The following is a 24988-nucleotide window of genomic DNA, read 5'->3' as shown; positions in this document are numbered from 1 at the left end:
AAAGTAGCTCCACATAAAGCAAGATCTCAGCACACCTGAAGGTCCAGCTTCTGCAGGATGTTTTCTGTTGGCACTCACATGATGTTTTGTTCTTCGTAAACAAGTTCACACCTTTTAGTTGTTTGCAGAAAGAGCAGCTGCCATGCTGGTATACTTGGGTCAGAATGAGCTTCTGTGGAAAAGATCAGTGGCCTGATGTGCTAAATTTCCATGCACCTTTCCAGTTCTCATTCTGCCCCAAACTGGATCTAAAACAAAGGAACAGTGTGCATGCTTGAATATGGTAGTAACTGACATTATAGCTATCCAGCTTGCTGCCTTGCTCTCATGCTGTTCTTATATATCCAGCTGTACTTTCTTAAATAACATTTATGAATTCAAAAAGGAAAATTCAAATATGAAAAATGTTTAAAGACAACAGAGGTATGATCACTGCCCATACTACAACTGGTGTATTATTAGAAAATCAGACCTGGTTTGTGTTTGCAATTAATTCAGCTGTAATAATTTTGTGGTGTTCTGTTTGTATGAGAGTAATGAGGCACTTAAGTGCCATGGTTTAGTTGATTAGATGGTGTTGGGTGATAGGTTGGACTTGGTGATCTCAAAGGTCTTTTCCAACCTGGTTAATTCTCTATTCTAAAAGTAACTGAGTTATATATTATATTCCTCTGAAGGAGAGTTATTGATTGTTAAGTAGTCTCCCTTCAAAAAGAAAATTGTGCTAGAATGTCTTACATAAGTACTGCTTTATTAATAATGAATGTATTTTAAAAATCAAAATTTAATAACCTAATAAATTATTAAACTATGGTGGGATGTATAATTATCACAACTCTAAAATCCCTATTGTCATTTATGGTGGACTTGCTGCACTGTTACTCCTCCTCTGTTGTCTTTGAACACACCCCTGTAAACAGACTGACCTTCATGCTTCTGCTTTTGTGGGGAGTTCTATTTTACCACTTGCCTGCAGTCTTCTGTGCACTTCCTGACCAGGCTTAGTTACTGTAGTTCTCTCTGTCAGGGCCTCTGGTCAATGATTAATGCCCTATTTTGACAAATTTCATCTTAACAGTGCAGAAACAGCAGGGACAAGGTGCAAAAGAATTTCATTCAATGAAACAGTCTTTGGGAATCATAACAGAATCTGGGGTACTCAATAACACTTTTGGATATTGGTAAACAGTGTTTTAAATAGAATGAGAAGTAGCTGAGAGAAGTAGCTTAAGTACATTCTCCAATCTATTATCACAGTGACACCTTTGTCAGTCACTTTCAAATAATACATTCGTAATACATAGAATAAATAATTCTGCTCCCCCCCACAAACATACACAGACTTGCATTTTGGACTACCATATTTCCAAATTCTGATTCCAAATAGCTAATAAGATATTTGCACTAAGTGCACTGGACAGATGCTTCAAGCATTAGACAATCATAGAATGGTTGGAAGGGACCTCCAAATGTCTTCTAATCCAACCCCCTCTGCAGTAAGCAGGGGCATCCTCAACTAGATCAGGTTGCCCAGAGCCCTGTCAAGCCTCGCCTTGAATATCTCCAAGGATGAGGCCCCAACCTCCTCCTTGGGCAACCTGTTTGGATCTTCCACTACCCTCATGGTAAAGAGCTTGTTCTTAACATTGAATCTGAATCTACTCTTCTCTAGTTTGAAGTCAGAGCCCCTATGTTCAGTAGGCTATTTAGTAGGACCTCTTCTGGTGCACTCTGTAATTTCTGCTTGCTTACTCTCAAAACATGAAAAATGCTCCAAACTCAAAAATAAGTTCAACTAGAATGAGTGCAGAGAGCTGATGATATTTGGGGAGGATGTAGGGTTTAACCTTTGTAATTGAGATAAGAAAGACCAGTGTGTTTTTTAGCTTTTAAATATATATTTCTAAGGCTTTCTATTCTGCTGGAAGCATGTGCCCTGACTGCATCTGCAGCATGTATGGCTGTTGGCAATGAAGGGCCCTTAAAACCCAGCTCCTTTGTAAGGATCACTTTTAAATTGTTTTGTTATTTTAGTTGGTCTGTTGCCAGTACTGGGAAAGGAGGTGTGTGATTTTCAATTGGAGCCAAAGTAGCATCTTCATGGTTTAACAGCTTGGTGTTCTTTTTAATGACCCCTGCTGTATTTACCAGAAGGTTATAGAGAGATGCTGGGCTGCTTTTTCCCTAGTTCTCTAGCAACCCTTGCAGTCAGCTAAATCTTCCCAGGCTATTGTAGGTACTCCAAAACCAAAATGTAGCTGTGCTGTAATAGTCAGTAGTGTTGTCAGTAGCTCATGTGCACTATCTTAGAAATTATTGCAAATCAGTCTTGAGAGAGAGAGGCCCCTTTTAACCCACTGATGACAAGGTGGTGGTAGCCTATTTGAGGATGTGCTTTTGATTCTTGGAGAGGTACTGACTGTGACTCTTACCCTTATCTTGTACAGCTCAGTTTCTCCCTTTACAAAATGGTATTGTATTTATCTAACTATGCAGTATGCTTTGAAAATCCAAAGATGAAAAGTATAACCTCAGAATTATATCTAGTCAGAGCATAGAAGCACATGGTTATAAAATGATCAAGTTAATTCACCAAGAAATAGTAGAATGAGAAAGGAATATGTTTTCACAGAGCTCTGTTGCACATCAATAGAGGGTTTCCAGAATGCAGCTGAACTCCTCAAAGCAAATCTGTATGTCTCTGAAATACTTAAAAGTTTGCTATGCAAAATACTTCAGTGCCATTCATCATTATATGCCCTGGAGAATTTCATTTGGGGTCCTGCAAAACATTCCTGGTTGTTGGTACATAATAATTGAGAATGTGGATGGCAGTGAAACTGATATGCTGGCGTTCATTTAAGATTTAGATGAAATAGTTCTGTTTTCCCCTTCTCTCTATCCTTCCCATTTCTTCTAGAACCACATCTGACACAGGAGAGAGATGTTGATCTGCTGAGATTTTAGCAATGTAAGATAGAAACAATAGAAGGAGCAAGAATATTTGCAGACTAAGAAGGTTGGTTTCTGTCTATTAATAAGTGTGCTGGTCTAGTGTTTGTTGGTGTTACCTGTAATTTGGAAAAGTGTCTACTTAATGACTGTCCAGGAGATGTCTGTAGTGAAATATATACTATATATATATTTTTTTTTTATATATATATATATGTATATATATAATATATACACACTTAGTATTAGGATAATAATGACTCCTTAGTGATTTATTTTACATAACAGCAGTCAGCAGTCCACATTTTTGCATTTATGTACTTTATATGATGTTACGTTAGTATCACAGTATGATAGTATCAGTCAGAGTTGGAAGGGACCACAAGGATCATCTAATTCAAACCCCCCTGCCATGGGCAGGGACACCCCACACTAGATCAGGCTGGCCAGAGCCTCATCCAGCCTGGGCTTAAACACCTGCAGGGACGGGGTCTCAACCACCTCCCTGGACAACCCATTCCAGTGCTTCACCACTCTCATGGTGAAGAGCCTCCTCCTCACATCCAGCCTGAATCTCCCCACCTCCAGCTTCATTCCATTCCCCCTAGTCCTATCACTACCTGAGATCCTGAGAAGTCCCTCCCCAGCCTTCCTGTAGGCCCCCTTCAGATACTGGAAGGCCACAATTAGGTCACCTCAGAGCCTTCTCTTCTGCAGACTGAACAGCCCCAACTCCTTCAGTCTGTCCTCATAGGAGAGGTGCTCCAGCCCTCTGATCATCCTTGTGGCCCTTCTCTGGACACGTTCCAGCACCTCCATATCCCTTGGCGAAGCCATGCTGACTGTTCCCAATCACCTCTTCACTATTCTTCTGAGTCAATAGTGCCTCCAGGAGGATCTGCTCCATGATCTTTCCAGGCACAGAGGTGTAGCTGTTGCTGTTACAGACTTTGATTTTGGGTCACAGAAAGAAAATGTAATACATTTTATGGGAACTGTACTTTCTTTTCAATTCTATATTAGAAAAAGCATCAGATTTTAGCCAGCTAAGAGGAGAGGAAGTAAGATGTTCCTAGTAATTACTAATTGCAGTTGTTCTTTTATCTCCTGATAGCTGAGCAGTAATCCAACTGCCATTGGTTGCATTGCCAGTCTTCTACCAAACAGAGTAGACTGCTGTGCATGACTTCTGTGCTGGTAGGTTAAGCTCAGAGAGAACACGCTTGGTATCTGACAGCTAAGGAGAAACTGTCCTGTCACTTGTTGAGGAGGTTAACACTTGTGTATGCTAGGAAATTTCTGGAAGAATTTTGTTTGCATGAAGAGCAAAACCATTTACAAGAAACAGGATAACTACAGCAATTGGTTTTTAGCTCTGTGGCAGTCTAAGATTCAGGCTTTAACAGCGTGTCTCGGAATGTATTAAATTACCTATGTGTATTAAACATCTACATTAAACAAAAACACTTTAAAAACACTGAATCTTTCTCATACTGCTGGATAACGTATGCCAAGCCCTCTCTTTTCCCATTTTGGACACTGGAATGTTTACACAAATCTCTTTCTATTACAGTGTTTTCTATGTTAGGTTTCTTGGTCTGTTGTGCTATTACTAGAGAGCCAGCTAGCAGAAGTGATTAACACTATTTGAACCTTCCCAACAGTAAAACACAAATGTGTTTACTCTAAGCAATGCAGCACAATGAACTGTTTTGGACAATTGACCAGTAGGAACATATATCTGCCTGTTTGTTTGGAGGAAGGCTGGAACCTGTCCCAGAAGGATTTTAGATGTTAAGGGTGGCTTTCCAATGATGATGGAATTCCTGCCCTTCCCTGTATCCATGTCACCATGTTAGGTTCACTTACATACTACATGTCTTGTTCTCTATTGGTTTACTAGGGAAGAAGAGGGCTGCTACTGGTTCAGGGAAAGGACAAAAAGATGTTCTTCCTCTAATCTACACACTGCTGAGTGAAGATACCACAGGCCAGCTTCTGAGGAAGTGTTTGAAACAGAGAGCCACAGGGTGGCTGGGCAACTCAGTGCTGGTCTGTATAGAGTGGCATGACATAAAGTCTGAGGCTCATGTTTTCAGAGTGTTGGTAATACAGCCATCAGTAATCGCAGCATCAACCAAGCATTAGAACTGTAACAGGACTGTTGTTTTTTCTGTACTCTTTCACTTAGGTGACCATATGGAGCAGCATGACCTTGGCTGGTCACCAGATGCTCTACCAGCTGCTCTCTCACTTCTCCTCCTCAACAGGCCAGAGTGAGAAAATAGGTTGGAAAAGTCGGTTTAGATGGATGAAGAAATAAATTAACTTGTAGGCCCAGAAATGTAGGTAGAAAAGAGTTTACAGGCAATTTTCTGCTGGAACCTGATCTTGGCAGTAGAATCATATTGAAAATACAAGGCAGGCTTTTTTGTCTGAATGAATTTTCAGTTTGGGGGATAACTTACTCAGTTTCAGCAATAATCTAAATTCTGGCAGATTCATTGATTTTAGCTAAGACTTCTGTCCCGTTGATCTTTGCTGAAATGTTCTGGAAAGGGGAGTTTTTCTGACTGCTTATCAGTTGAGCTTGGGGTTCAGAACTTTGTTCAAAATCACAACTGGATGTCAGAGCAATGATTGCTTATTGATCTGTCTGTCTACTAAAAAAATATTAGTAGACATGGCTTAGACTTTGAAATAGCAGAAGTATTCATTCCGATTATGCTGGAGATAGTTGTCAGCTGTTCTTTTTGTCTGAAAATAATAAAGGAATTTTAAGAATCAGCATTGAAATAGTAAATGTTGGCTACCAGGAACAGTGTCTCTGTATCAATATTTAATTCTGTTTGCTTACCATGTGTTCACATTATAACAGAATAATTTTGGAGACACTATCAATGTGTCTGAGGCTGACCAAAGTGCTTCCTGCCGCCTAGGAACCTTTAGGCCAATCAAGTGCAGTCTCTCTTGAGTAAAACCTAACAAGCTAAAAGGCTTGTTATACACAAGAATTTTATAAAAATGAAGGAATTTGACTAGTAACTGCTTTTCAGGTTAAGCATACTTTTCCCCCTCTCCACCTAGTAAGATCTGTATTAAGTCAGCCTTCAAGACATGTTGATACATTGCACATTGGCAAACTTAAGCAGTAATCAGTTGAAGGTGGATAATTTTTCTTGTGTCATTAATAGGGATGGTGTTATTTACTAACAAGTGAAAGAAACACAGCAACATAGGTGGTACTACTACAGGAAAAAACAGCAGTCAGAAATAAGATCATGAAGATCATCACAAGTAACTGCTGTTAGTACAGGTGTTTTCTTTGGTAGTTTAAAAAAAAAGGTCTTAAATTTTTCAAAGAGAGAATCTTTTCTTTCAGAATGAGGTGATTTATTACAGATATGTTTCATAAAGAGAGAGAGTTGCTGGTGGCTAAGCATGCAACAGAATAATATGGTAGTAAGGAGTGAAAAATGTGTAACATCAAAAATAAAATGCAGTAAAGGGGGAACAAAATCTAATAATAAAAATGCATATTTCCTCAGTTTTATGTATTGTTTTAACTTGGAGTCTTCAGCTGAAACCATTCAAAAGGCACAACATACTCATAAATCTTCCCAAAAGTATCCATCAACAAAAGAAAACCTTTTTTTTCCTCTTTCATATGTATGCATACACATTGAGCAAGAATTACTGAAAACAAACCAAATGCATTATCCTCTATGATGGAGAAAAACAGCTATATTTCTTTTGAGACTAATATTCTCTCAGGTTATTTAGTGTTGTCTTCCCCCAGTCTAGTACCTAACCACATCATGATATATTGCAAATTTTTTTCTGTTTTTTTCTCTTTTTTAAATGAGTTTTGCAAATTCTTCTCATATTCATCTGTAAAATATAATAGTAGTCATGAGGAGTTTTTTCATCCCTAACTTGTTCCAAATTTGTCATGAATTCATTTTGAGTTTGTTCTGTATGTGTGTGTGCAGACATTGTGCTGTTCTGCCTCTCTACTTCAGTGAATTACTCGATGTGCATCTCTGTATTAAAGGGGCAAAATCCTAAGGTTACGCTTTTCCTGTCACCCGGCAGAAGAGAGAGAATTAGTCAGTCTTTACTTGCTGTGAATGCTGTTAAAGAATACAGTAGTCATGCTGTCTCTGACAAGAGAAGTTTGCATTTTCATGCAGGTTTGTGGTACAGATTTTGGCAGGCTTTTCCTTCATTGAAGAGCAAGGACTGATGGATAATAAACTGATCTGTGATTCTGAGTTTGGTGATATACAGAAGTGTCCCAAGTTGTTAGCACTGCTTGCACTTGTCTACGTGATTGCCTTTTTTCATTGCTTTTCCTAAGGCAGCCTAAAGGGACTATGCTGATTTACAGGATTTATAAATTAATTGTAGCAGGCTGAACTATGATAATTTGCAGGTAGTAAGCAGAAGAATCAAAATCCAGTTAGAGAAGTAAGCAGAAGAATCCAAAGATGTCACTTCTGTAGATTTAAGTATCACCTTTCTTGTGTGCATCATCTAATAATGCTTTGTGAAATGCTGCAGCTTTGTGCTGAGTGAGGGGTATTAGTACAATTTCTCATCTCTTCTGAGCTTTCTATTTTCATTATGACTAATTGATACTTTTGCTTGAACTGCCAATATATGAAATTGGCAAAAGCTAATATTTTGGGAAACATTGGGAGACAGCACATTTACTTCAGGAGAGGGTAAAAGAGTGGGGAAAGAATGTGGATCATACATACATACATACATGATCATACATACAACTGGATCATACAAACTAGATCCAGTTTATTAGAATTAGAATAAACCAAACCAGGTTGGAAGAGACCTTTAAGATCATCGTGTCCAACCCATCAACCAATCCAACCCACCCAAACAGCTAACCCATGGCACCAAGCACCCCATCAAGTCTCCTCCTGAACACCTTCAATGACACCGATTCCACCACCTCCCCGGGCAGACCATTCCATAGCGCAATCACTCTTTCTGTATAGAACTTCTTCCTAACATCCAACCTGAACCTCCCTGGTGCAGCCTGAGACTGTGTCCTCTTGTTCTGGTACTAGGTGCCTGGGAGAAGAGACCAACCTCTGCCTGCCTACAACCTCCCTTCAGGTAGTTGTAGAGAGTGATAAGGTCACCCCTGAGTCTCCTCTTCTCCAGGCTAAGCAGCCCCAGCTCCCTCAGTCTTTCCTCATAGGGCTTGTGTTCCAAACCCCTCACCAACTTTGTTGCTCTTCTCTGGACTCGTTCCAGCAAGTCAACATCCTTCCTAAACTGAGGGGCCCAGAACTGGACACAGGACTCAAGGTGTGGCCTAACCAGTGCAGTATACAGGGGCACTGCTCCTGCTGGCCACACTGTTCCTGATGCAGGCCAGGATGCCATTGGCCCTCTTGGCTGCCTGGGCACACTGCAGGCTCATGTTCAGCCTACCATCGACCAGTACCCCCAGGTCCTTCTCTACCTGGCCACTCTCCAGCCACTCTGACCCCAGCCTGTAGCTCTGCATGGGGTTGTTGTGGCCAATGTGCAGAACCCGGCACTTGGATGTGTTAAATCTCATGCCGTTGGATTCTGCCCATCTGTCCAGCCTGTTGTTTCACTTCAATGAGTTACTGCTCCAGCTGTCACTGTTCCTTGGCTGAAACTAATGAAGGTGCATTGAAAAAAGCAATAGACTTTGTGTTTATGTGGAAGCATCAAAATGTTGTACGTAGAATCTTTATTATATGGAAAATAATCTCCAAGCAAGGGGCAGCAGCAAGTCAAGGCTGCTGCACCTTAAATCACTACAGATTCTTTGTGACTGCATAGATTCGTAGAATAGTTTCAGTTGGAAAAAATACTTAAAGATCATCCAGTTTCAACCCCCTTTCCACAGGTTGGGACACCTTACACTACAGCAGACTGCTCAAGGCCTATCACAGCCTGGGCTTGAACACCTCCAGGGAGGGGACATCCATGACTTCCCTGGGCAACCTCTTCCAGTGTCTGTAAAGAATGATTATGTCTTTAATTTTTGACTGGCTTCTTCAGTGATTTGAGAAGGATAACAGGATTGTTTTTCTTGGGATCCACCCTCAGTTATTAGCCACAGGAGCATTTCTGCAGTGTCTCTTTTGAAAACCCAGTAAGTCTGGAGTGTTAGGTATTTTATATGCTCACAAAGCATGCAGCAGGTCAAAACTCATATGCATTTAACACTTATAATCGCTTTCCCATGTATTTGCCATTCAGTTGAGTACATTTTCTCTCTCTGAACTATTCCCTGTTCTTTTTCCTACTTCCATTTTGAATATTGTGACCTTACTGTAACCTTTTTATTCCTTATCTGATAATGTCTACTTTGCTTAAACTAGCATGTAATGGTCTTATTTCACTTTTTACATTATATTTATTGAGGTTAAACTGTCAAAAAACTCTGACAATATTGGAGTCTTTTTGATGTTACTGAACTCTGCCTTACACACTCTGCTAAAGGAAGATATGTATCTAATATCAAGGAGCAAAACAGACTGAAAAATCAGGAGTTAATGTTTTTCTACAAGCTTAGAGCTGTTTTGGTGCAGGTTTTTTAGGCACTGTAATACAACAGCAAATACATCTAAACAGTATCATCAATTTGGTTCAATTAACTGGAATGCATATCTGATATTTTTCTTTACCCAGGGAAATTACCGCTTCATGAAACTTCTACTGGCTCGTAGAGGGAACTGGATGCAGAAGGACTTGGAGGATATGACACCATTACATTTAACGACACGTCACAAAAGCCCAAAATGTTTAGCTTTGTTGCTAAAACATATGGCACCAGGAGAAGTGGATACCCAGGACAGAAACAAGGTAAAAGTACTGCTAATTTTAAGAGAACACTTGTAGCAGTTTTAGAAATTGGCATTACACCAAACAATTCAGAGAATCACAGAATCACCAAGGTTGGAAGATCATCAAAGATCATCAAGTCCAACCTGTCACCACAGACCTCATGACTAAGTGCCACGTCCAGTCCCCTCTTGAACACCTCCAGGGATGGTGACTCCACCACCTCCCTGGGCAGCACATTCCAATGGCTAACAACTCTCTCTGTGAAGAACCTACTCCTCACCTCCAGCCTAAACGTCCCCTAGCACAGCTTGAGACTGTGTCCTCTTGTCCTGGTGCTGGTTGCCTGGGAGAAGAGACCAACCCCCTTCTGGCTACAACCACCCTTCAGGTAGTTGTAGAGAACAAGAAGGTCTTCCCTGAGCCTCCTCTTCTCCAGGCTAAACAATCCCAGCTCCCTCAGCCTCTCCTCACAGGGCTTGTGCTCGAGGCCTCTCCCCAGCCTCATTGCCCTCCTCTGGACATGTTCAAGTGTCTCAATGTTCTTCTTAAACAGAGGGGCCCAGAACTGGACACAGGACTCAAGGTGTGGCCTAACCAGTGCAGAGTACAAGGGCACAATGACTTCCCTGCTCCTGCTGGCCACACTATTCTTGATGCAGGCCAGGATGCCATTGGCCTTCTTGGCCACCTGGGTACACTGGTGGCTCATGTTCAGCCAGCTGTCAATCAGCACCCCCAGGTCCCTTTCTGTTTGGGAGCTCTCCAGCCACTCCGACCTCAGCCTGTAGCTCTGCATGGGGTTGTTGCGGCCAAAGTGCAGCACCCGGCACTTGGATTTGTTAAATGCCATCCCGTTGGACTCTGCCCATCTGTCCAGTTGGTCGAGGCCCCTCTGCAGAGTCTTTCTGCCCTCTAAGAGATCAACATCTGCTCCCAACTTGGTGTCATCTGCACATTTGCTGATGACTGGCTCAATCCCCTCATCCAGATCGGAAAAATCATTTCAGTCATAACAAACTTTTTCTGAGTCTTCAAAGCAGTGCTAATGGTGGTATAATGATTATCACCTTTAGAAATATTACCATTTTCTTGATGATAAAGATTTAAAAGTTCTTTGCACTGAGTTCATTGACATCCTTGCTGAGGGTAGATGAAGTAATGGAGGATTCAAAAACTGGTAGTTTAAAGAACTGAATCTTTCTGTAACATCATAATCCTGGATAACATGTGTTTATCTGGCTTTTCTTCTTTGGAAAAACCTTCCACTTAGAATCATTGAATGATAAATCACAAACAATCTGTGTGCAAAAGGCCTTCAAAGTATTTGTCAATACCAAAGGTGAGTTTAAACAACAACATCAAAAAGGAATGATTCTTTGGGTGCTGAGCTGAAGTCAGGTATGCTGTTGGCAGACATTGTTCTTAACACTGGGCAATTGATTTCAACCTGCACTAGGGCCACTAAAATAGTGGTGACATTGACACAGCAGTCTGTAGGTACTACCTTTTAGCATTGTGTGGAGAGCTAGCTTTGGCAAGTACTCAAATGCCCACCCAGCTGCTCTCTCACTCTGCTCCTCAATGGGAGAGATGGCGAAAGGTTGATAAAACTCATGGGTTGAGATAAAAAGGGGAAGATCGACCACCAGTTGCTGTCACAGGCAAAACAGACTCAGCTTAAAGAAAATAAGTTTAATTTGTTGCTAAATTTATTTGCTAAATTTGTTGCTGTATAGTAAGAAATGAGACAAAAACTAGGACAACACCTTCAAACCACTAGCATCCCACCTCCCTTTTTTCCTTGGATCAGCTTTAGTCTGTCAATTCCACCCCTTAACTTGGATCTACAAGGGTGGTCCAAGGGTGAAAATATCCATAGCTAAATCTATGTGATAACTGTCTTCCCTCTACATCTCAGTTAGTGAAAGTGGAACACTTTTAGAGTCTCCTAGATGATTTTTGGCCTGGAATAGAATGTGATGTCATTTGTGAAGAAAATTTTCTAGCAGAGACAGTTAAAAATACCAAGTTACTATTGTTGTTATTAGTAGCATTATTATCATAAACCAGGCCAACTGGCAGCAGAAGGTTTGCTATCAATACATACTCATGGTTGCTTCCATGAGTGCATCATTTAGGAGGAGGGATGTGGTAATGAAGTTGATTGACACTCTGACCTGAGAGTTTCATTTGAAGCAGGGCACCAGTTAGTCACTTTGACATTTGTTTGATGAAACTACACACCTCCTCAAGAGAAAATGTAATCTTAACATTTTCAGTGCTTTACATTACAACCTTCTTAGAATAAAGTCCTTCACATTAATTTTCTGCATCTGTAGTGACAACAGTTGCTTGAAAGGCCAGATCACCAAGTGACTTTCCAGGTGTATCACACAGTGCATGTTGTCTGTTTGCAGTCAAATCATGGTTTAACTACATCAATAAATCACCAGCCTGCTCTAGAAGCATGGTGACTTCTAAGAGCCTCAGGAAATAATCTACTGAAGTTCATAATAATAATAAAAAAGGACTATTGTAAAAAAGATCAGCCAGAAGAGATGAAGTGGTACAGTTCTTGGAACAACTGATTTACTATTGCTACTCATACAGAGAGGTATTGAGAGTGCTCGGGAAAAGCACTCAAAGCCATTTTAAAAGGAGGAACAGTTGTTTAGTGTATAGTAACTGCATTTATTAGGTGCTCAGATTTGTGTTGTTAAGTTGGAGTACTTAGCAGTGCTTTACTTACAACTCATGTGAAAAGAGCTGCCTCCATTAGCATTAATAGTAGTATATGGGGAGGCATAGGACTTTCATACAGTCCTGGCAGACATTCTAAGGAAAGGATTTATTGTGTTTGCACATACATTTTGAACAAAACACATTCATCTCTCTTGTTGGCATGCTTGGTGTGTGTTCTGTTTGGGAGGTGATCACATTGCCTTTAGTAGACAGATTTCTAGTAATTATTGTGGGCCTGTTAATCTGGAAATATCTGGTTTAAATTTTGTGTGCTTAAGTAAGTGTGGACCCTCAAATCTGAAAGACAGCTTTTAAAGAATCCAGAGATATGAATGTGCTTGTTAGAAGTGCAGCCCAAACCCTAGGTTTTCCAAAGTAGAGTCTGAGGTATAGAAACTCATAAAAATAAATAATTTAATAGAGTATAGCACTAGACTGACCTCAAGCTCAGTACCTCTGGAGGGGGACCCTATACAAAGAAATCTCTGGGCAGTCCCTTGCAGACTGTACATCTGACCTTCATGCAGTCTGCATGCGCCCTTTAGCCCAACCGTGGTTCTAGCCTGAGATGATCCAACATCTTCTGACTCCTTACTGGTTTCCTTCACTGTCTTCAGGCAGGCCATCATCTTACAGCTGCTGCTGATGCTGCTTATATTCTGTTTTGTGTAGGCTGTGAAGGCTTCACCTTGGCTGAGTAGATACAAGTTCTGCACAGGTTCAGCATAGGTGAAAGTTTACAGCTTTCAGGCCAAGGCTTCAGTAAATCCAGCTACTCATGCCAAGTAAAGCTTAGCAAGCAGCATGCTAAGTCATGTAACACTGTAACTCTAAGTGATTCATTCTATTGAAAACTTAGGTATTAAAGCTAAATACTTAGTATCTCCGAACAGTTCCCTAAGCCAAAGTTTTTCTGCAAGGATATAGTAACAAAAAGTGAAGCACTGTGAATACAAATAACAAAAGGAAAACAAAACCCCAATTCTGTAACTGTCATTAGCAAGGTAAGCATGGTATTGAGTGCAACTGAAGCTGTTACTGATGACACAGCTTTTGAAGCACAGAACAGTAAGATCTCTCTCTTAAAATTTGTAAGTGATCTTGGAACCTGGTTCAAAAGCTCTCCCCACCAGGCATGAATCTACCACTGATTCAAATGTGAGTACCCTGATCAAGTGTTTTCAGATCAGCTGATAACCAATGTACCAGCCTGGCAAGGTTGGTTTTAGTGGAATTCATCATTCTTTATCTCATGTAGCACAATTTTGTTCTGCTGCAAGACAACATGATAAGAAAAGGGGAATGGAGTTTCTAGGGATATAACTTAAATTCTGCTTAAACTCTGACAAGACAGCTGCAAGCCCAGTTTCCAACACATGTCTCTTCAGCCCCTCTGGAGTTGAACCAGCCTGTGCCCTAGCACTCAGCTGTTTACCTTCCAGGTATTCTAATACATATTACGGAAACCCTGGCTATAATTACTGTAGTAATTCTGGAGAGGTCATGCTGACTTCCTGACCACATTAATTAATTAACAAAAGTATATGGAAACCAGCCAAAACCTTTTAGGAACCTTGCCTGTTGTTTAGCAGATTTCCAAGGCAATACTAAAGTCTTGCCAGATTTCCCACAACATGTAGAGCACTTTTATTCCAGTTTGTGTCATAAGTAGTCACAGTAGCAAGGATGGAATTCAGATTGATGAAAGGCAGTCTTAGGGACAGAGTCCAAGATGTTTGACCCTGTGGGGTGCACAAGGTTATTCTTTTCCCTTACTGCAGCTGTGTGCATCAAAAACATCAAATATAATTCCTGAACGTGAGGGAGAACAACTGTTTTTTATGTCTGCTTCCATATAGGCAACTGACTGACAAGCAGGTTGTAGGTGAGAAATGCCACTAAACCATGGCTACATTGGCCTCCTGGTAATCAAAAGGTTCTGCTTCCATTGCAGCTGTCAGTTTCTAGGGATACTGGTCAGGGATGGTGACTCCACCACCTCCCTGGGCAGCACATTCCAATGGTTAACAACTCACTCAGTGAAGAACCGTCTCCTCACCTCGAGCCTAAACTTCCCCTGGCACAGCTTGAGACTTTGAGACTGTGTCCTCTTGTTCTGGTGCTGGTTGCCTGGGAGAAGAGACCAACCCCCTCCTGGCTACAACCACCTTTCAGGTAGTTTTAGATAGCAATAAGGTCTCCCCTGAGCCCCCTCTTCTCCAGTCTTTTCTCAGCCTCCTTTTCTCAGCCTTCTTCACTGAAGTGTAACAAAAGATTTCTCATTTAGCCATTGTTTAAAACTGGTTTTACCTCCTCTCTGCATAGCACTGGTGGCACCACAAATGGAATGCTTTGTCTACTTCTGGATTCTCCAGTACAATAAGAGCATAGGCATACTGGAGTGAGTCCAGTGAAGAGCCATGAATCATCCAATCACAAATTGGAGTATCTGGTGTCAAGGAGAGACTGAGGGTGCTGCAGGTGTTTAGCCCAAAGACACAGTAGCTTTTTTATCAATGTTTTATCAATGTGTATAAATGCTCAATGTGAGGCAGTAAAGAAGATGGAGCCAAACTCTTCTGAATGGTCTCCAGTGAACAAACAAGAGGCAGTGGATACATATAATAAATTTAAATGTAATTTATTTATTTATTTTGCTGTGAGGGAGTCAAACAGTGGAACAGGTTTTCCAGAGAGGTTGTAGAGTCTGTGGAGATAACTACATATCCAACAATGCTTTGATCAACCTGTTCTAGCTGACTACACTTTGAGCAGAGGGGTTGGAAGAGGTGATCTCATTCGTTCCAGGGAAATTCAGTTAAATCACATTTCAGGTTCTAACCAACTTTTTTTCGGTGTGTTTGTAAAACTTGTGGATATTGCCTTACAGCAAACTGCATTGCATTGGAGTGCCTACTACAATAACCCAGAGCATGTGAAGCTTCTCATAAAACATGATTCAAATATTGGAATCCCTGACATTGAAGGAAAAATCCCACTTCACTGGGCAGCTAACAACAAGGACCCTAGTGCAATTCACACGGTGAAATGTATTCTGGTAAGAAATCCTATTATTGTTACTTTACTCAGAAATATTTTTTATTCCCAATATATTTTTCATTTTAGTCTACTAACTCTTTGAGAATGAAATAATTTACTTCTCCTAAATTCCAGAATTTTGTAAGAAATCATCTTAAATATTTTTGCTCTCTTGTAAGAGGTTTCTTCAGAGTTCTATGGGTGAATATCTTTGAACCAACTTATGGATTATATATATTCTCTTAGTTAGTGTCATAGTATAGTATCACAGTATCAGTCAGGGTTGGAAGGGACCACAAGGATCATCTAGTTCCAACCCCTCTGCCATGGGCAGGGACACCCCACACTAGGCCAGCCTGGCCAGAGCCTCATCCAGCCTGGTCTTAAACACCTCCAGGGACAGCGCCCCAACCACCTCCCTGGACAACCCATTTCAGGGCTTTACCACTCTCATGGTGAAGAACTTCCTCCTCACATCCAGCCTGAATCTCCCCACCTCCAGCTTCCTTCCATTCCCCCTAGTCCTATCACTACCTGACATCCTGAGAAGTCCCTCCCCAGCCTTCTTGTAGGCCCCCTTCAGATACTGGAAAGCAACAATTAGGTCACCTCTGAGCCTTCTCTTCTGTAGACTGAACAGCCCCAACTCCTTCAGTCTGTCCTCATAGGAGAGGTGCTCCAGCCCTCTGATCATCCTTGTGGCCCTTCTCTGGACACGTTCCAGCACCTCCACATCCCTCTTGTAATAGAGGCTCCAGAACTGGATGCAGTACTCCAGGTGGGGTCTCACCAGAGCTGAGTAAAGGGGGAGGATCACCTCCCTCGACCTGCTGGCCACACTTCTCCTGATGCAGCCCAGGATCTGATTGGCTTTCTGGGCTGCAAGTGCACATTGAGAGCTCATGTTGAGCTTCTTGTCCACCAGCACCCCCAAGTCTCTCTCCTCAGGGCTGCTTTCCAGCCAGTCACTGCCCAGCCTGTATTTGTGCCTGTTAGTTTGATGTGTGTAACTATTCATTTGAGGGGCAAGGGGAGAGAGGAAAGGGTTTCAGGTTCTCCTAGTTAAAATGGCCAGTCATGTTACCCATCTCATTTGCATCTGGTACACTATTTGTTATGTGTCTTCATTGTTTTAAAGTTTATTTATGGTTAACTGTACTGAAAAGTATAATTTTGTTTAGTCCTTCAGGTGAAAATTTTTTAATTCACAGTTACTTTTCAGTACAGTTAACTATAGATTTAAAAAAATCACAATTTTGTTTAGTCCTTCAGGTGAGAGACTTTCTAACTATTGCTGTGTATGAATTAAATAATTTTTCCTTGATGGCACATTTTTCTCTTTCTGCAGTATTTCAGTTTCACGTTCTACGCTGACATTTACAATGAGTACAATGAAATTATGTGCTCAACGTGATTTTTACCTTGATCTCTACTCTGTGGAAATCCCTGAACTTCACTAACATGGAAAGATGCAGAAGTCTGAATTTTTCTCTAACATTACAACAATCTCTGCGTCTTTGTCTTGCAGAGGTCTTTCAAACTAGACATATATTGATTGTGAGCTAACTGCAGTGGCTTACATGTCTGTGTGCCTGATTAGCTTGCAAGTTGAGAACTCGTGGCATATGATAATCTTGCTGATATTATTTTTTACTAAAAAATAATAGGTTTTGAGAAGTTTCCAGTGACAAATTAATTATTGTCTTTTTGATACTTTTTTTTTTAATTCAAGGTATTTGTATTTTGGATGATCAGGTGACCCACCTGGTGGATGTGGGGAGGCCTGTGGATGTAGTCTACTTGGACTTCAGCAAGGCCTTTGACACTGTCCCCCACAGCAAACTCCTGGCCAAGCTGTCAGCCCATGGCTTGGACGGGAGCACACTGCGATGGGTTAGGAACTGGCTGGAGGGCTGAGCCCAGAGAGTGGTGGTGAATGGTGCCACATCCAGCTGGCAGCCAGTCAGTAGTGGTGTGCCCCAGGGATTAGTGCCGGGCCCCATGCTCTTTAACATCTTTATTGATGATCTGGATGAGGGCATTGAGTCGATCATCAGTAAATTTGCAGACGACACCAAGCTGGGGGCAGGAGTTGATCTGCTGGAGGGTAGAGAGGCTCTGCAGAGTCCAGAGTCCAACAGCATGAGATTCAACACATCCAAGTGCCGGGTTCTGCACATTGGCCACAGCAACCGCATGCAGTGCTACAGGCTGGGGTCAGAGTGGCTGGAGAGCAGCCAGGTAGAGAGGGACCTGGGGGTACTGGTCGATGGTAGGCTGAACATGAGCCTGCAGTGTGCCCAGGCGGCCAGGAGGGCCAATGGCATCCTGGCATGCATCAGGAACAGTGTGGCCAACAGGAATAGGGAGGTCATTCTGCCCCTGTACACTGCACTGGTTAGGCCACACCTCGAGTACTGTGTCCAGTTCTGGGCCCCTCAGTTTAGGAAGGATGTTGACTTGCTGGAGCGTGTCCAGAGAAGGGCAACAAAGTTGGTGAGGGGCTTGGAACACAAGCCCTATGAAGAGAGACTGAGAGAGCTGGGGTTGCTTAGCCTGGAGAAGAGGAGACTCAGGGGTGACCTTATTGCTGTCTACAACTCCCTGAAAGGGGGTTGTAGACAGGCAGAGGTTGATCTCTTCTCCCAGGCAACCAGTACCAGAACAAGAGGACATAGTCTCAGGCTGCGCCAGGGGAGGTTTAGGCTCGAGGTTAGGAAGAAGTTTTACACAGAGAGAGTGATTGCCCATTGGAATGGGCTGCCCGAGGAGGTGGTGGAGTCACCATCACTGGAGGTGTTCAGGAGACTTGACATGGTGCTTGGTTGCATGGTTTAGTTGGTTGGGTGGTGTTGGTTGATAGGTTGGATGTGATGATCTTGAAGGTCTCTTCCAACCTGGTCTGGTCTGGTCTGGTCTATTCTATTCTATTCTATTCTATTCTATTCTATTCTATTCTATTCTATAATTAGTCTCAAACCAAATTTTGCATTTTCCATTTGTACATACCATCCAGCTTCATGCCATATTAGAGAAGTAAACTTGCTGAAAAGTAGGTAAGGGTTGCTGTATTCAAGTGGTTTTGGTTTGGTTTGTTTGTTTCCAAATGTTAGCTAGCCAAGGTAATTGTTTTTCAAAGTTGGAAGTTTTTAAAGAAGAAAGACAAGAAGGCTCATGGATGAAAATCATGATGGGTTAGCATGGAAAGCAATAGCTGTGTCCAAAAAAAGATATTCACCACTACCCATCAGCAGGCAGATATTAGCCACTCCCAGGAAAGTGGGAAATGAATTGTCGCGTGGGAAGTCTTATGGTATAGCCATGAGTATCGCCTCTGTCTCCTCCTTTCCCTGAGCTTTTTGTTTGCTTTTTTGTTTCACTGAATGTGATGTTATTAGGACATGGAATATGGTTTGGAGTATTTTGGGCAAGATGTTCTATCTGTATCCTTGCTCCCCCTGAGCAGAGCAGGGGAGCTGGACAAGGCACAGCAGGAAAGAGGTAAATCCTTGATGCTATGTGAGTGCAATTCAGTAGCAGCCAAAACATGAATGCGTTATCGCTAGTTTTAATCGCAAATACAAAGCCCAGCACCATACCTACTGTGAGGACAATTAACTCCATCCCAACAAGATGCTCCACAAAAGGTCAAAAATACCTGTCTCCTTACTGAAGGTGTTCTCAAAGATTCTCTTTAGGTAATGCAGAATCATGATAACATCCAGGGCTTTTAGTTCTTTTTCATTGGAGTAGTTTTTACTGTGACAGCTGTAAGAGTGTATTCTTAGAATAGAATAGAATAAACCAGGTTGGAAGAGACCTTCAAGATCATCGCGTCCAACCTATCACCCAACACCACCCAATCAACTAACCCATGTAACCAAGCACCCTGTCAAGTCTCCTCCTGAACACCTCCAGTGACGGCGACTCCACCACCTCCCCAGGCAGCCCATTCCAATGGGCAATCACTCTCTCTGTGTAAAACTTCCTCCTGACCTCCAGCCTGAACTTCCCCTGGCGCAGCCTGAGACTGTGTCCTCTTGTTCTGGTGCTGGCTGCCTGGGAGAAGAGACCAACCTCTGCCTGTTTACAACCTCCCTTCAGGTAGTTGTAGAGAGCAATAAGGTCACCCCTGAGTCTCCTCCTCTCCAGGCTAAGCAGCCCCAGCTCCCTCAGTCTCTCCTCATAGGGCTTGTGTTCCAAGCCCCTCACTAACCTCGTTGCCCTTCTCTGGACTCGCTCCAGCAAGTCAATATCCTTCCTAAACTGAGGGGCCCAGAACTGGACACAGTACTCGAGGTGTGGCCTAACCAGTGCAGTGTACAGGGGCAGAATGACCTCCCTGCTCCTGCTGGCCACACTGTTCTTAATGCAGGCCAGGATGCCATTGGCCCTCTTGGCTGCCTGGGCACACTGCAGGCTCATGTTCATCCTACCATCAACCAGCACCCCCAGGTCCCTCTCTGCCTGGCTGCTCTCCAGCCACTCTGACCCCAGCCTGTAGCACTGCATGGGGTTGCTGTGGCCAATGTGCAGAACCCGGCACTTGGATGCGTTAAATCTCATGCCGTTGGACTCTGCCCATCTGTCCAGCCTGTCGAGGTCTCTCTGCAGAGCCTCTCTACCCTCTAGCAGATCAACCCCTGCCCCCAGCTTGGTGTCATCAGCAAATTTACTGATGATAGACTCAATGCCCTCATCCAGATCATCAATAAAGATGTTAAAGAGGATGGGGCCCAGCACTGATCCCTGGGGGACTCCGCTACTGACTGGCTGCCAGCTGGATGTGACACCATTCACCACCACTCTCTGGGTTCGGCCATCCAGCCAGTTCCTAACCCAGCTCAGAGTGCTGCTGTCCAAGCCATGGGCTGACAGCTTGGCCAGGAGTTTGCTATGGGGGACGGTGTCAAAGGCCTTGCTGAGGTCCAGGTAAACTACATCCACAGGCCTCCCCACATCCACCAGGCGGGTCACCTGATCATAGAAGGAGATCAGGTTGGTCAGGCAGGACCTGCCCTTCCTAAATCCATGTTGGCTGAGCCTGATCCCTTGGCCATCCTGTAAGTGTTGTGTTATTGCACTCAGGATGACCTGTTCCATGATCTTGCCTGGCACTGAGGTCAGGCTGACAGGCCTGTAATTCCCTGGCTCATCCAACCGGCCCTTCTTATGGATGGGCACCACGTTGGCCAGCTTCCAGTCCTCTGGAACCTCGCCAGTGAGCCAGGACTGCTGAAAAATGATGGAGAGTGGCTTGGCCAGCTCCTCTGACAGCTCCCTCAGCACCCTAGGATGGATCCCATCTGGTCCCATGGACTTGTGGGGATCCAGGCGGCTGAGCAGATCACCAACTACCCCATTTTGGAACAGTGGAAAACTATGCTGCTCCCTGGCTCCTTCTGCCAGCTCTGCAGGCCAGCTGTCTGGAAGACATTCTGTCCTGCTTGTAAAAATTGAGGCAAAGAAGGTGTTAAGTATCTCTGCCTTTTCCTCATCCCTTATCACAACGTTCCCCTCCGTGTCCACCAAGGAGTGGAGGTTGTCTCTGCCCTTCCTCTTACTATTAATGTATTTATAGAAGGACTTTTTGTTGTCCTTCACAGCAGAGGCCAGACTAAGCTCCAAATGCGCTTTTGCCTCCCTAATTTTCTTCCTGCAAGACCTAGCAACATCCTTAAATTTTTCACGGGTTGCCTCACCTTTCTTCCAAAGGTGATACACCCTCTTTTTTTCCCTTAGTTCCATTAAAAGTTCTTTAACCATCCAGGCTGGCCGTCTGCCCCGGCGGCTCATCTTCTGGCACATTGGCACAGCCTGTCCCTGAGCCTTCAACAGTTCTTCCTTGAAGTAGGACCAGCTCTCCTGGACCCCTTTGTTTTTAAGGGCTTTATCCCAAGGAACCCTCTGAATTAGTTCCTTGAGTAGCCTGAAGTCCGCCCTCCGGAAATCCAGAGTGGAGGTCTTCTTGCTGCCCTTCCTAGCTTGACCAAATAATGAGAATTCAATTATCTCGTGGTCACTGGCCCCTAAGCACCCTCCGACCACCACATCACCCACCAACCCTTCCCTATTGGTGAAGAGGAGGTCAAGCATAGCCTTACCCCTGGTAGGCTCTCGCAGCACCTGGGATAAGAAGCTGTCCTCCATGCATTCTAAGAACCTCCTAGATTGCCACTTCTCTGCTATGTTAAGATCCCAGCAGATATCAGGCAAGTTGAAGTCACCCATGAGAACAAGGTCAGGCGATCTTGAGACAGCCTTAAGCTGCCTATAGAATGACTCATCAACATCCTTCTCCTGGTTGGGTGGTCTATAACAGGCTCCAACCAGGATGTCAGCCCTGTTGGCCTTCCCTCTAATTCTTACCCACAGGCACTCAACCCGATCATCCCTAATCTCCGTCTCAATGGCATCTAGTGCCTCCCTGACATACAGGGCCACCCCTCCACCCCTTCTTCCTTGCCTGTCTCTCCTGAAGAGCCTGTAGCCATCAATTGCAGCACTCCAGTCATGTGAGTCGTCCCACCACGTCTCTGTGATGGCAACTACATCATAACCTTCCTGCTGCAGCAAGGCTTCCAGCTCCTCTTGTTTGTTGCCCATGCTTCGTGCATTAGTGTACATGCACTTCAGCCGGGCTGCTGGTTTCACCTCTGGCTCTTGATTCTATCCAGGCTCTTTCATGCATCAACTAGATTGTTTATACTCTACATAGTCATATCTATATTTGCTTATTGATTAAGTAAGATAATAACAAGTTTAAATGAAAAAAGTAATTTAGCTTACAGAATATACTGCAGAAGTTAATGATAGAGAAACACTGCTGCTAGATAATCAGTCTGTTGAATGAAGCTGTCGCTGAGTTTAAATACCTTTCATTGTTGTTGGTACCTCTGAGTTTAATCCTTTAGCAAGATCTCTCCAAACTGAAGTGCTTTTCTTATTTGTCTTGAAGATACTTACATTGCAGAGCTCAAAATCTTCCACTCCTTTTTTTAGCTACCTGTTGCTATCTTACTCGGTTCTAGTTTTATATTGCCCAGAAATCATGTTTGATTCTTATTCCTCTCTAGGTCTTCCTACCCAGGTTAACTTCCCAGTTTTTCACATTGTCTCTGAATGTTCTTTCTAACATATTCATGCAGTTAACATTTCTGTCTCAACTTGCATAATGGCATTTCTAAGTTCACAAGAATATTGTGATAGCAGTGCAAAAGGCCTACAACTCCATGTCACTGTTGCATCTCCATTTTTTTAAACACATCCAACACAAATCATTTATCTTTGATTTCATGATACAGTACAGATAGCAGTCATTGATATCTGCCACTGGTCAATATGCATTGGCCGCCTTTGTTGCCTACTGACTAAGTTATGAAAACCAACACAGCTGTTGTTTCTGTTCTGTTACCTTTAACACTGGAAGAATTCCCCAGAAAATTATTTTTCTCTAGTGTCCTACTCAGAATTCTCTGATGCTGCTATACAGATGCTTGACAAAGGTTAAGCTGCTAATTGTACTGAAACCATAGTCCATTATACTGACAAATTCTGTCTTGGTTTTCTATGCCCTGCCATCTAGATGTGTCCATTTGTCATCTTGTCTTCATGAATTTGTAAAATTAAGGGTTATTTTTCTGTCTGGTGTTTGTATTAGCCCACTGGGATTTCCAAAATAACTCTTCTTCAGCTCAACTGAATGCTGAAGAAATAGATAGGGTTTGCAGGGCTGGCAGTTACGCCGGAATTGGTATGTCTAATATTGAGATCCATGAAATACAGCAAAAATGGAACTCGTGACGTATTTAGAAAGTAAGTATGAAGTAAAGAGAAACTCTAATCTGGAGATCCTCTCATGGCAACTTCCTTTTCCACCTTTCCAGATTCAGCAATGCTTGTTTACATGAAAACCAGAACAGAATAAATTTCAATTAGTGTGATGGAAGCAACTGCTTAGTGCTCTCTGTCTGTTTTCTGTCTCTTCTCTTTATTTATTCTTCATGGCAAGAGACACAATGTTTACTTCTACAACACTTTCAATTATTGCCTAGAACTCCATTGTTCTAGTTGGTGCAGAAGAAAGTGTAGTTTCTGTTTCTTCTGTGTATTATTTACACTAAACCCAGCTAAAATCCAAAGAACTTATACTCCTGAATGTAGGCAGAAAGAGGCCTATAAAATGTCAGTGCAAGGGGCCAAAACTTTCAAAACGTGGGTATTTCTAGACTAAAATACCAGTTGTGGCTTTGTCATTAAAAGATTCTTTAACATTTTGCAAAAGTAACACCTTTGATTGTGGGTGTATTTTTGGAGGAACATCAGTGACTTTGAGCTGGGAGTTTTAGCAGTGATTTTTCTTAGTACATTGTGCTTTTAGGAGGCTTCATAATTAGCTTTCCACGTTACATCAATGAATTATAGGTAAAGTGAAGAAGCATTTGTTTTCTTCTTTGTCCATTTTGTTCAAACAGATTTTGCTCTGGTGGAGGTGGAATGTCAATAATAATTTATGTGCATATCATCCTTTGCTTCTAGTAACTCTTACAAGTGGTTCTCATAAAGATGACTTCTGAGTTCACAGGATCACATGATATTAAGGGCTGGAAGGGACCTCTGGAGATCAAGTCCAAACTCCCTGTCAGAGCAGGACCATAAAATCTAGTGCAGGTCACACAGGAATGCATCCAGACAGGTCTTGAAAATCTCCAGAGGAGACTCCACAACCCCTCTGGGGAGCCCATTCCAGTGCCCTGTGACCCTTACAGTAAAGAAGTTCTTCATGTTGAGGTGGAACTTCCTGTGCTGTAGTTTACATTCATTGTCCCTCATTCTATCACAGGGAACAAGCGAGAAGAGTCTGTCCCTTCCTTCTTGACACCCAGCCCTCATATATTAATAAACTTCTCCTCTCCAGACTAAAAAGCCCCAGGTCTCAGCCTCTCCTCATAGGGCACATGTTGTAGCACTCTGTTTGACTCTCTTGAGTAGATCCCTGTCCCTCCTGAACTGGGGAGCCGAAAACAGGATGTGATATTGCAGGTGAGGTCTCAGTAGGACAGAGTAGAGGGGAAGGAAAACCTCCCTTGATCTGCTGGACACACTCTTCTTAATGCACCCTGGGATACCATTGGCCTTCTTGGCCACAAGGGCACACTGCCGTCCCAGGAATAACTAGTTGTCCACCAGGACTCCTAGGTCCTTCTCCCTGGGGCTGATGAGTTTTCGCAGGTCTCTCTACTCCCCCTGCTGATCTCTTTGAATACACAGTGAACGTTTATCAGTTAGCTTTCTCTTGAGAGTTGTTAAAGCTAGGGAAGGACATAAAACTTCACTTTTCACTGTAATGGCTTATCAATGTTTTTGAATCCTTATTTAAAGACATACTATTCATGCTTTGTGG

The 24988-nt window shown here is 42.8% G+C and overlaps 1 protein-coding gene across 2 annotated transcripts in view; it reads left to right on the top strand.

The window, feature by feature from the left end:
* INVS (inversin) overlaps window positions 1-24988 on the top strand; it is a 106036-nt gene that overhangs the window by 30140 nt on the left and 50908 nt on the right. Inside the window, exons 4-5 of one of the 2 annotated variants that reach the window (XM_068147517.1) lie at window positions 9649-9822; window positions 15437-15604. In XM_068147517.1, coding sequence (XP_068003618.1) covers window positions 9649-9822; window positions 15437-15604 — 342 coding nt within the window. The remainder of the gene's footprint in view (window positions 1-9648; window positions 9823-15436; window positions 15605-24988) is intronic. The other variant, XM_068147518.1, reaches the window with a different exon arrangement.

The sequence above is a fragment of the Melanerpes formicivorus genome, unplaced genomic scaffold (genome assembly GCF_026170545.1).
Source record: "Melanerpes formicivorus ecotype bairdi unplaced genomic scaffold, bMelFor1.0.p_v2 SCAF_15, whole genome shotgun sequence".
Classification (NCBI taxonomy): domain Eukaryota; kingdom Metazoa; phylum Chordata; class Aves; order Piciformes; family Picidae; genus Melanerpes; species Melanerpes formicivorus.
The sequence above is the reverse complement of the archived record's forward strand: the minus strand, read 5'-3'. Positions and strand labels throughout refer to the sequence as shown.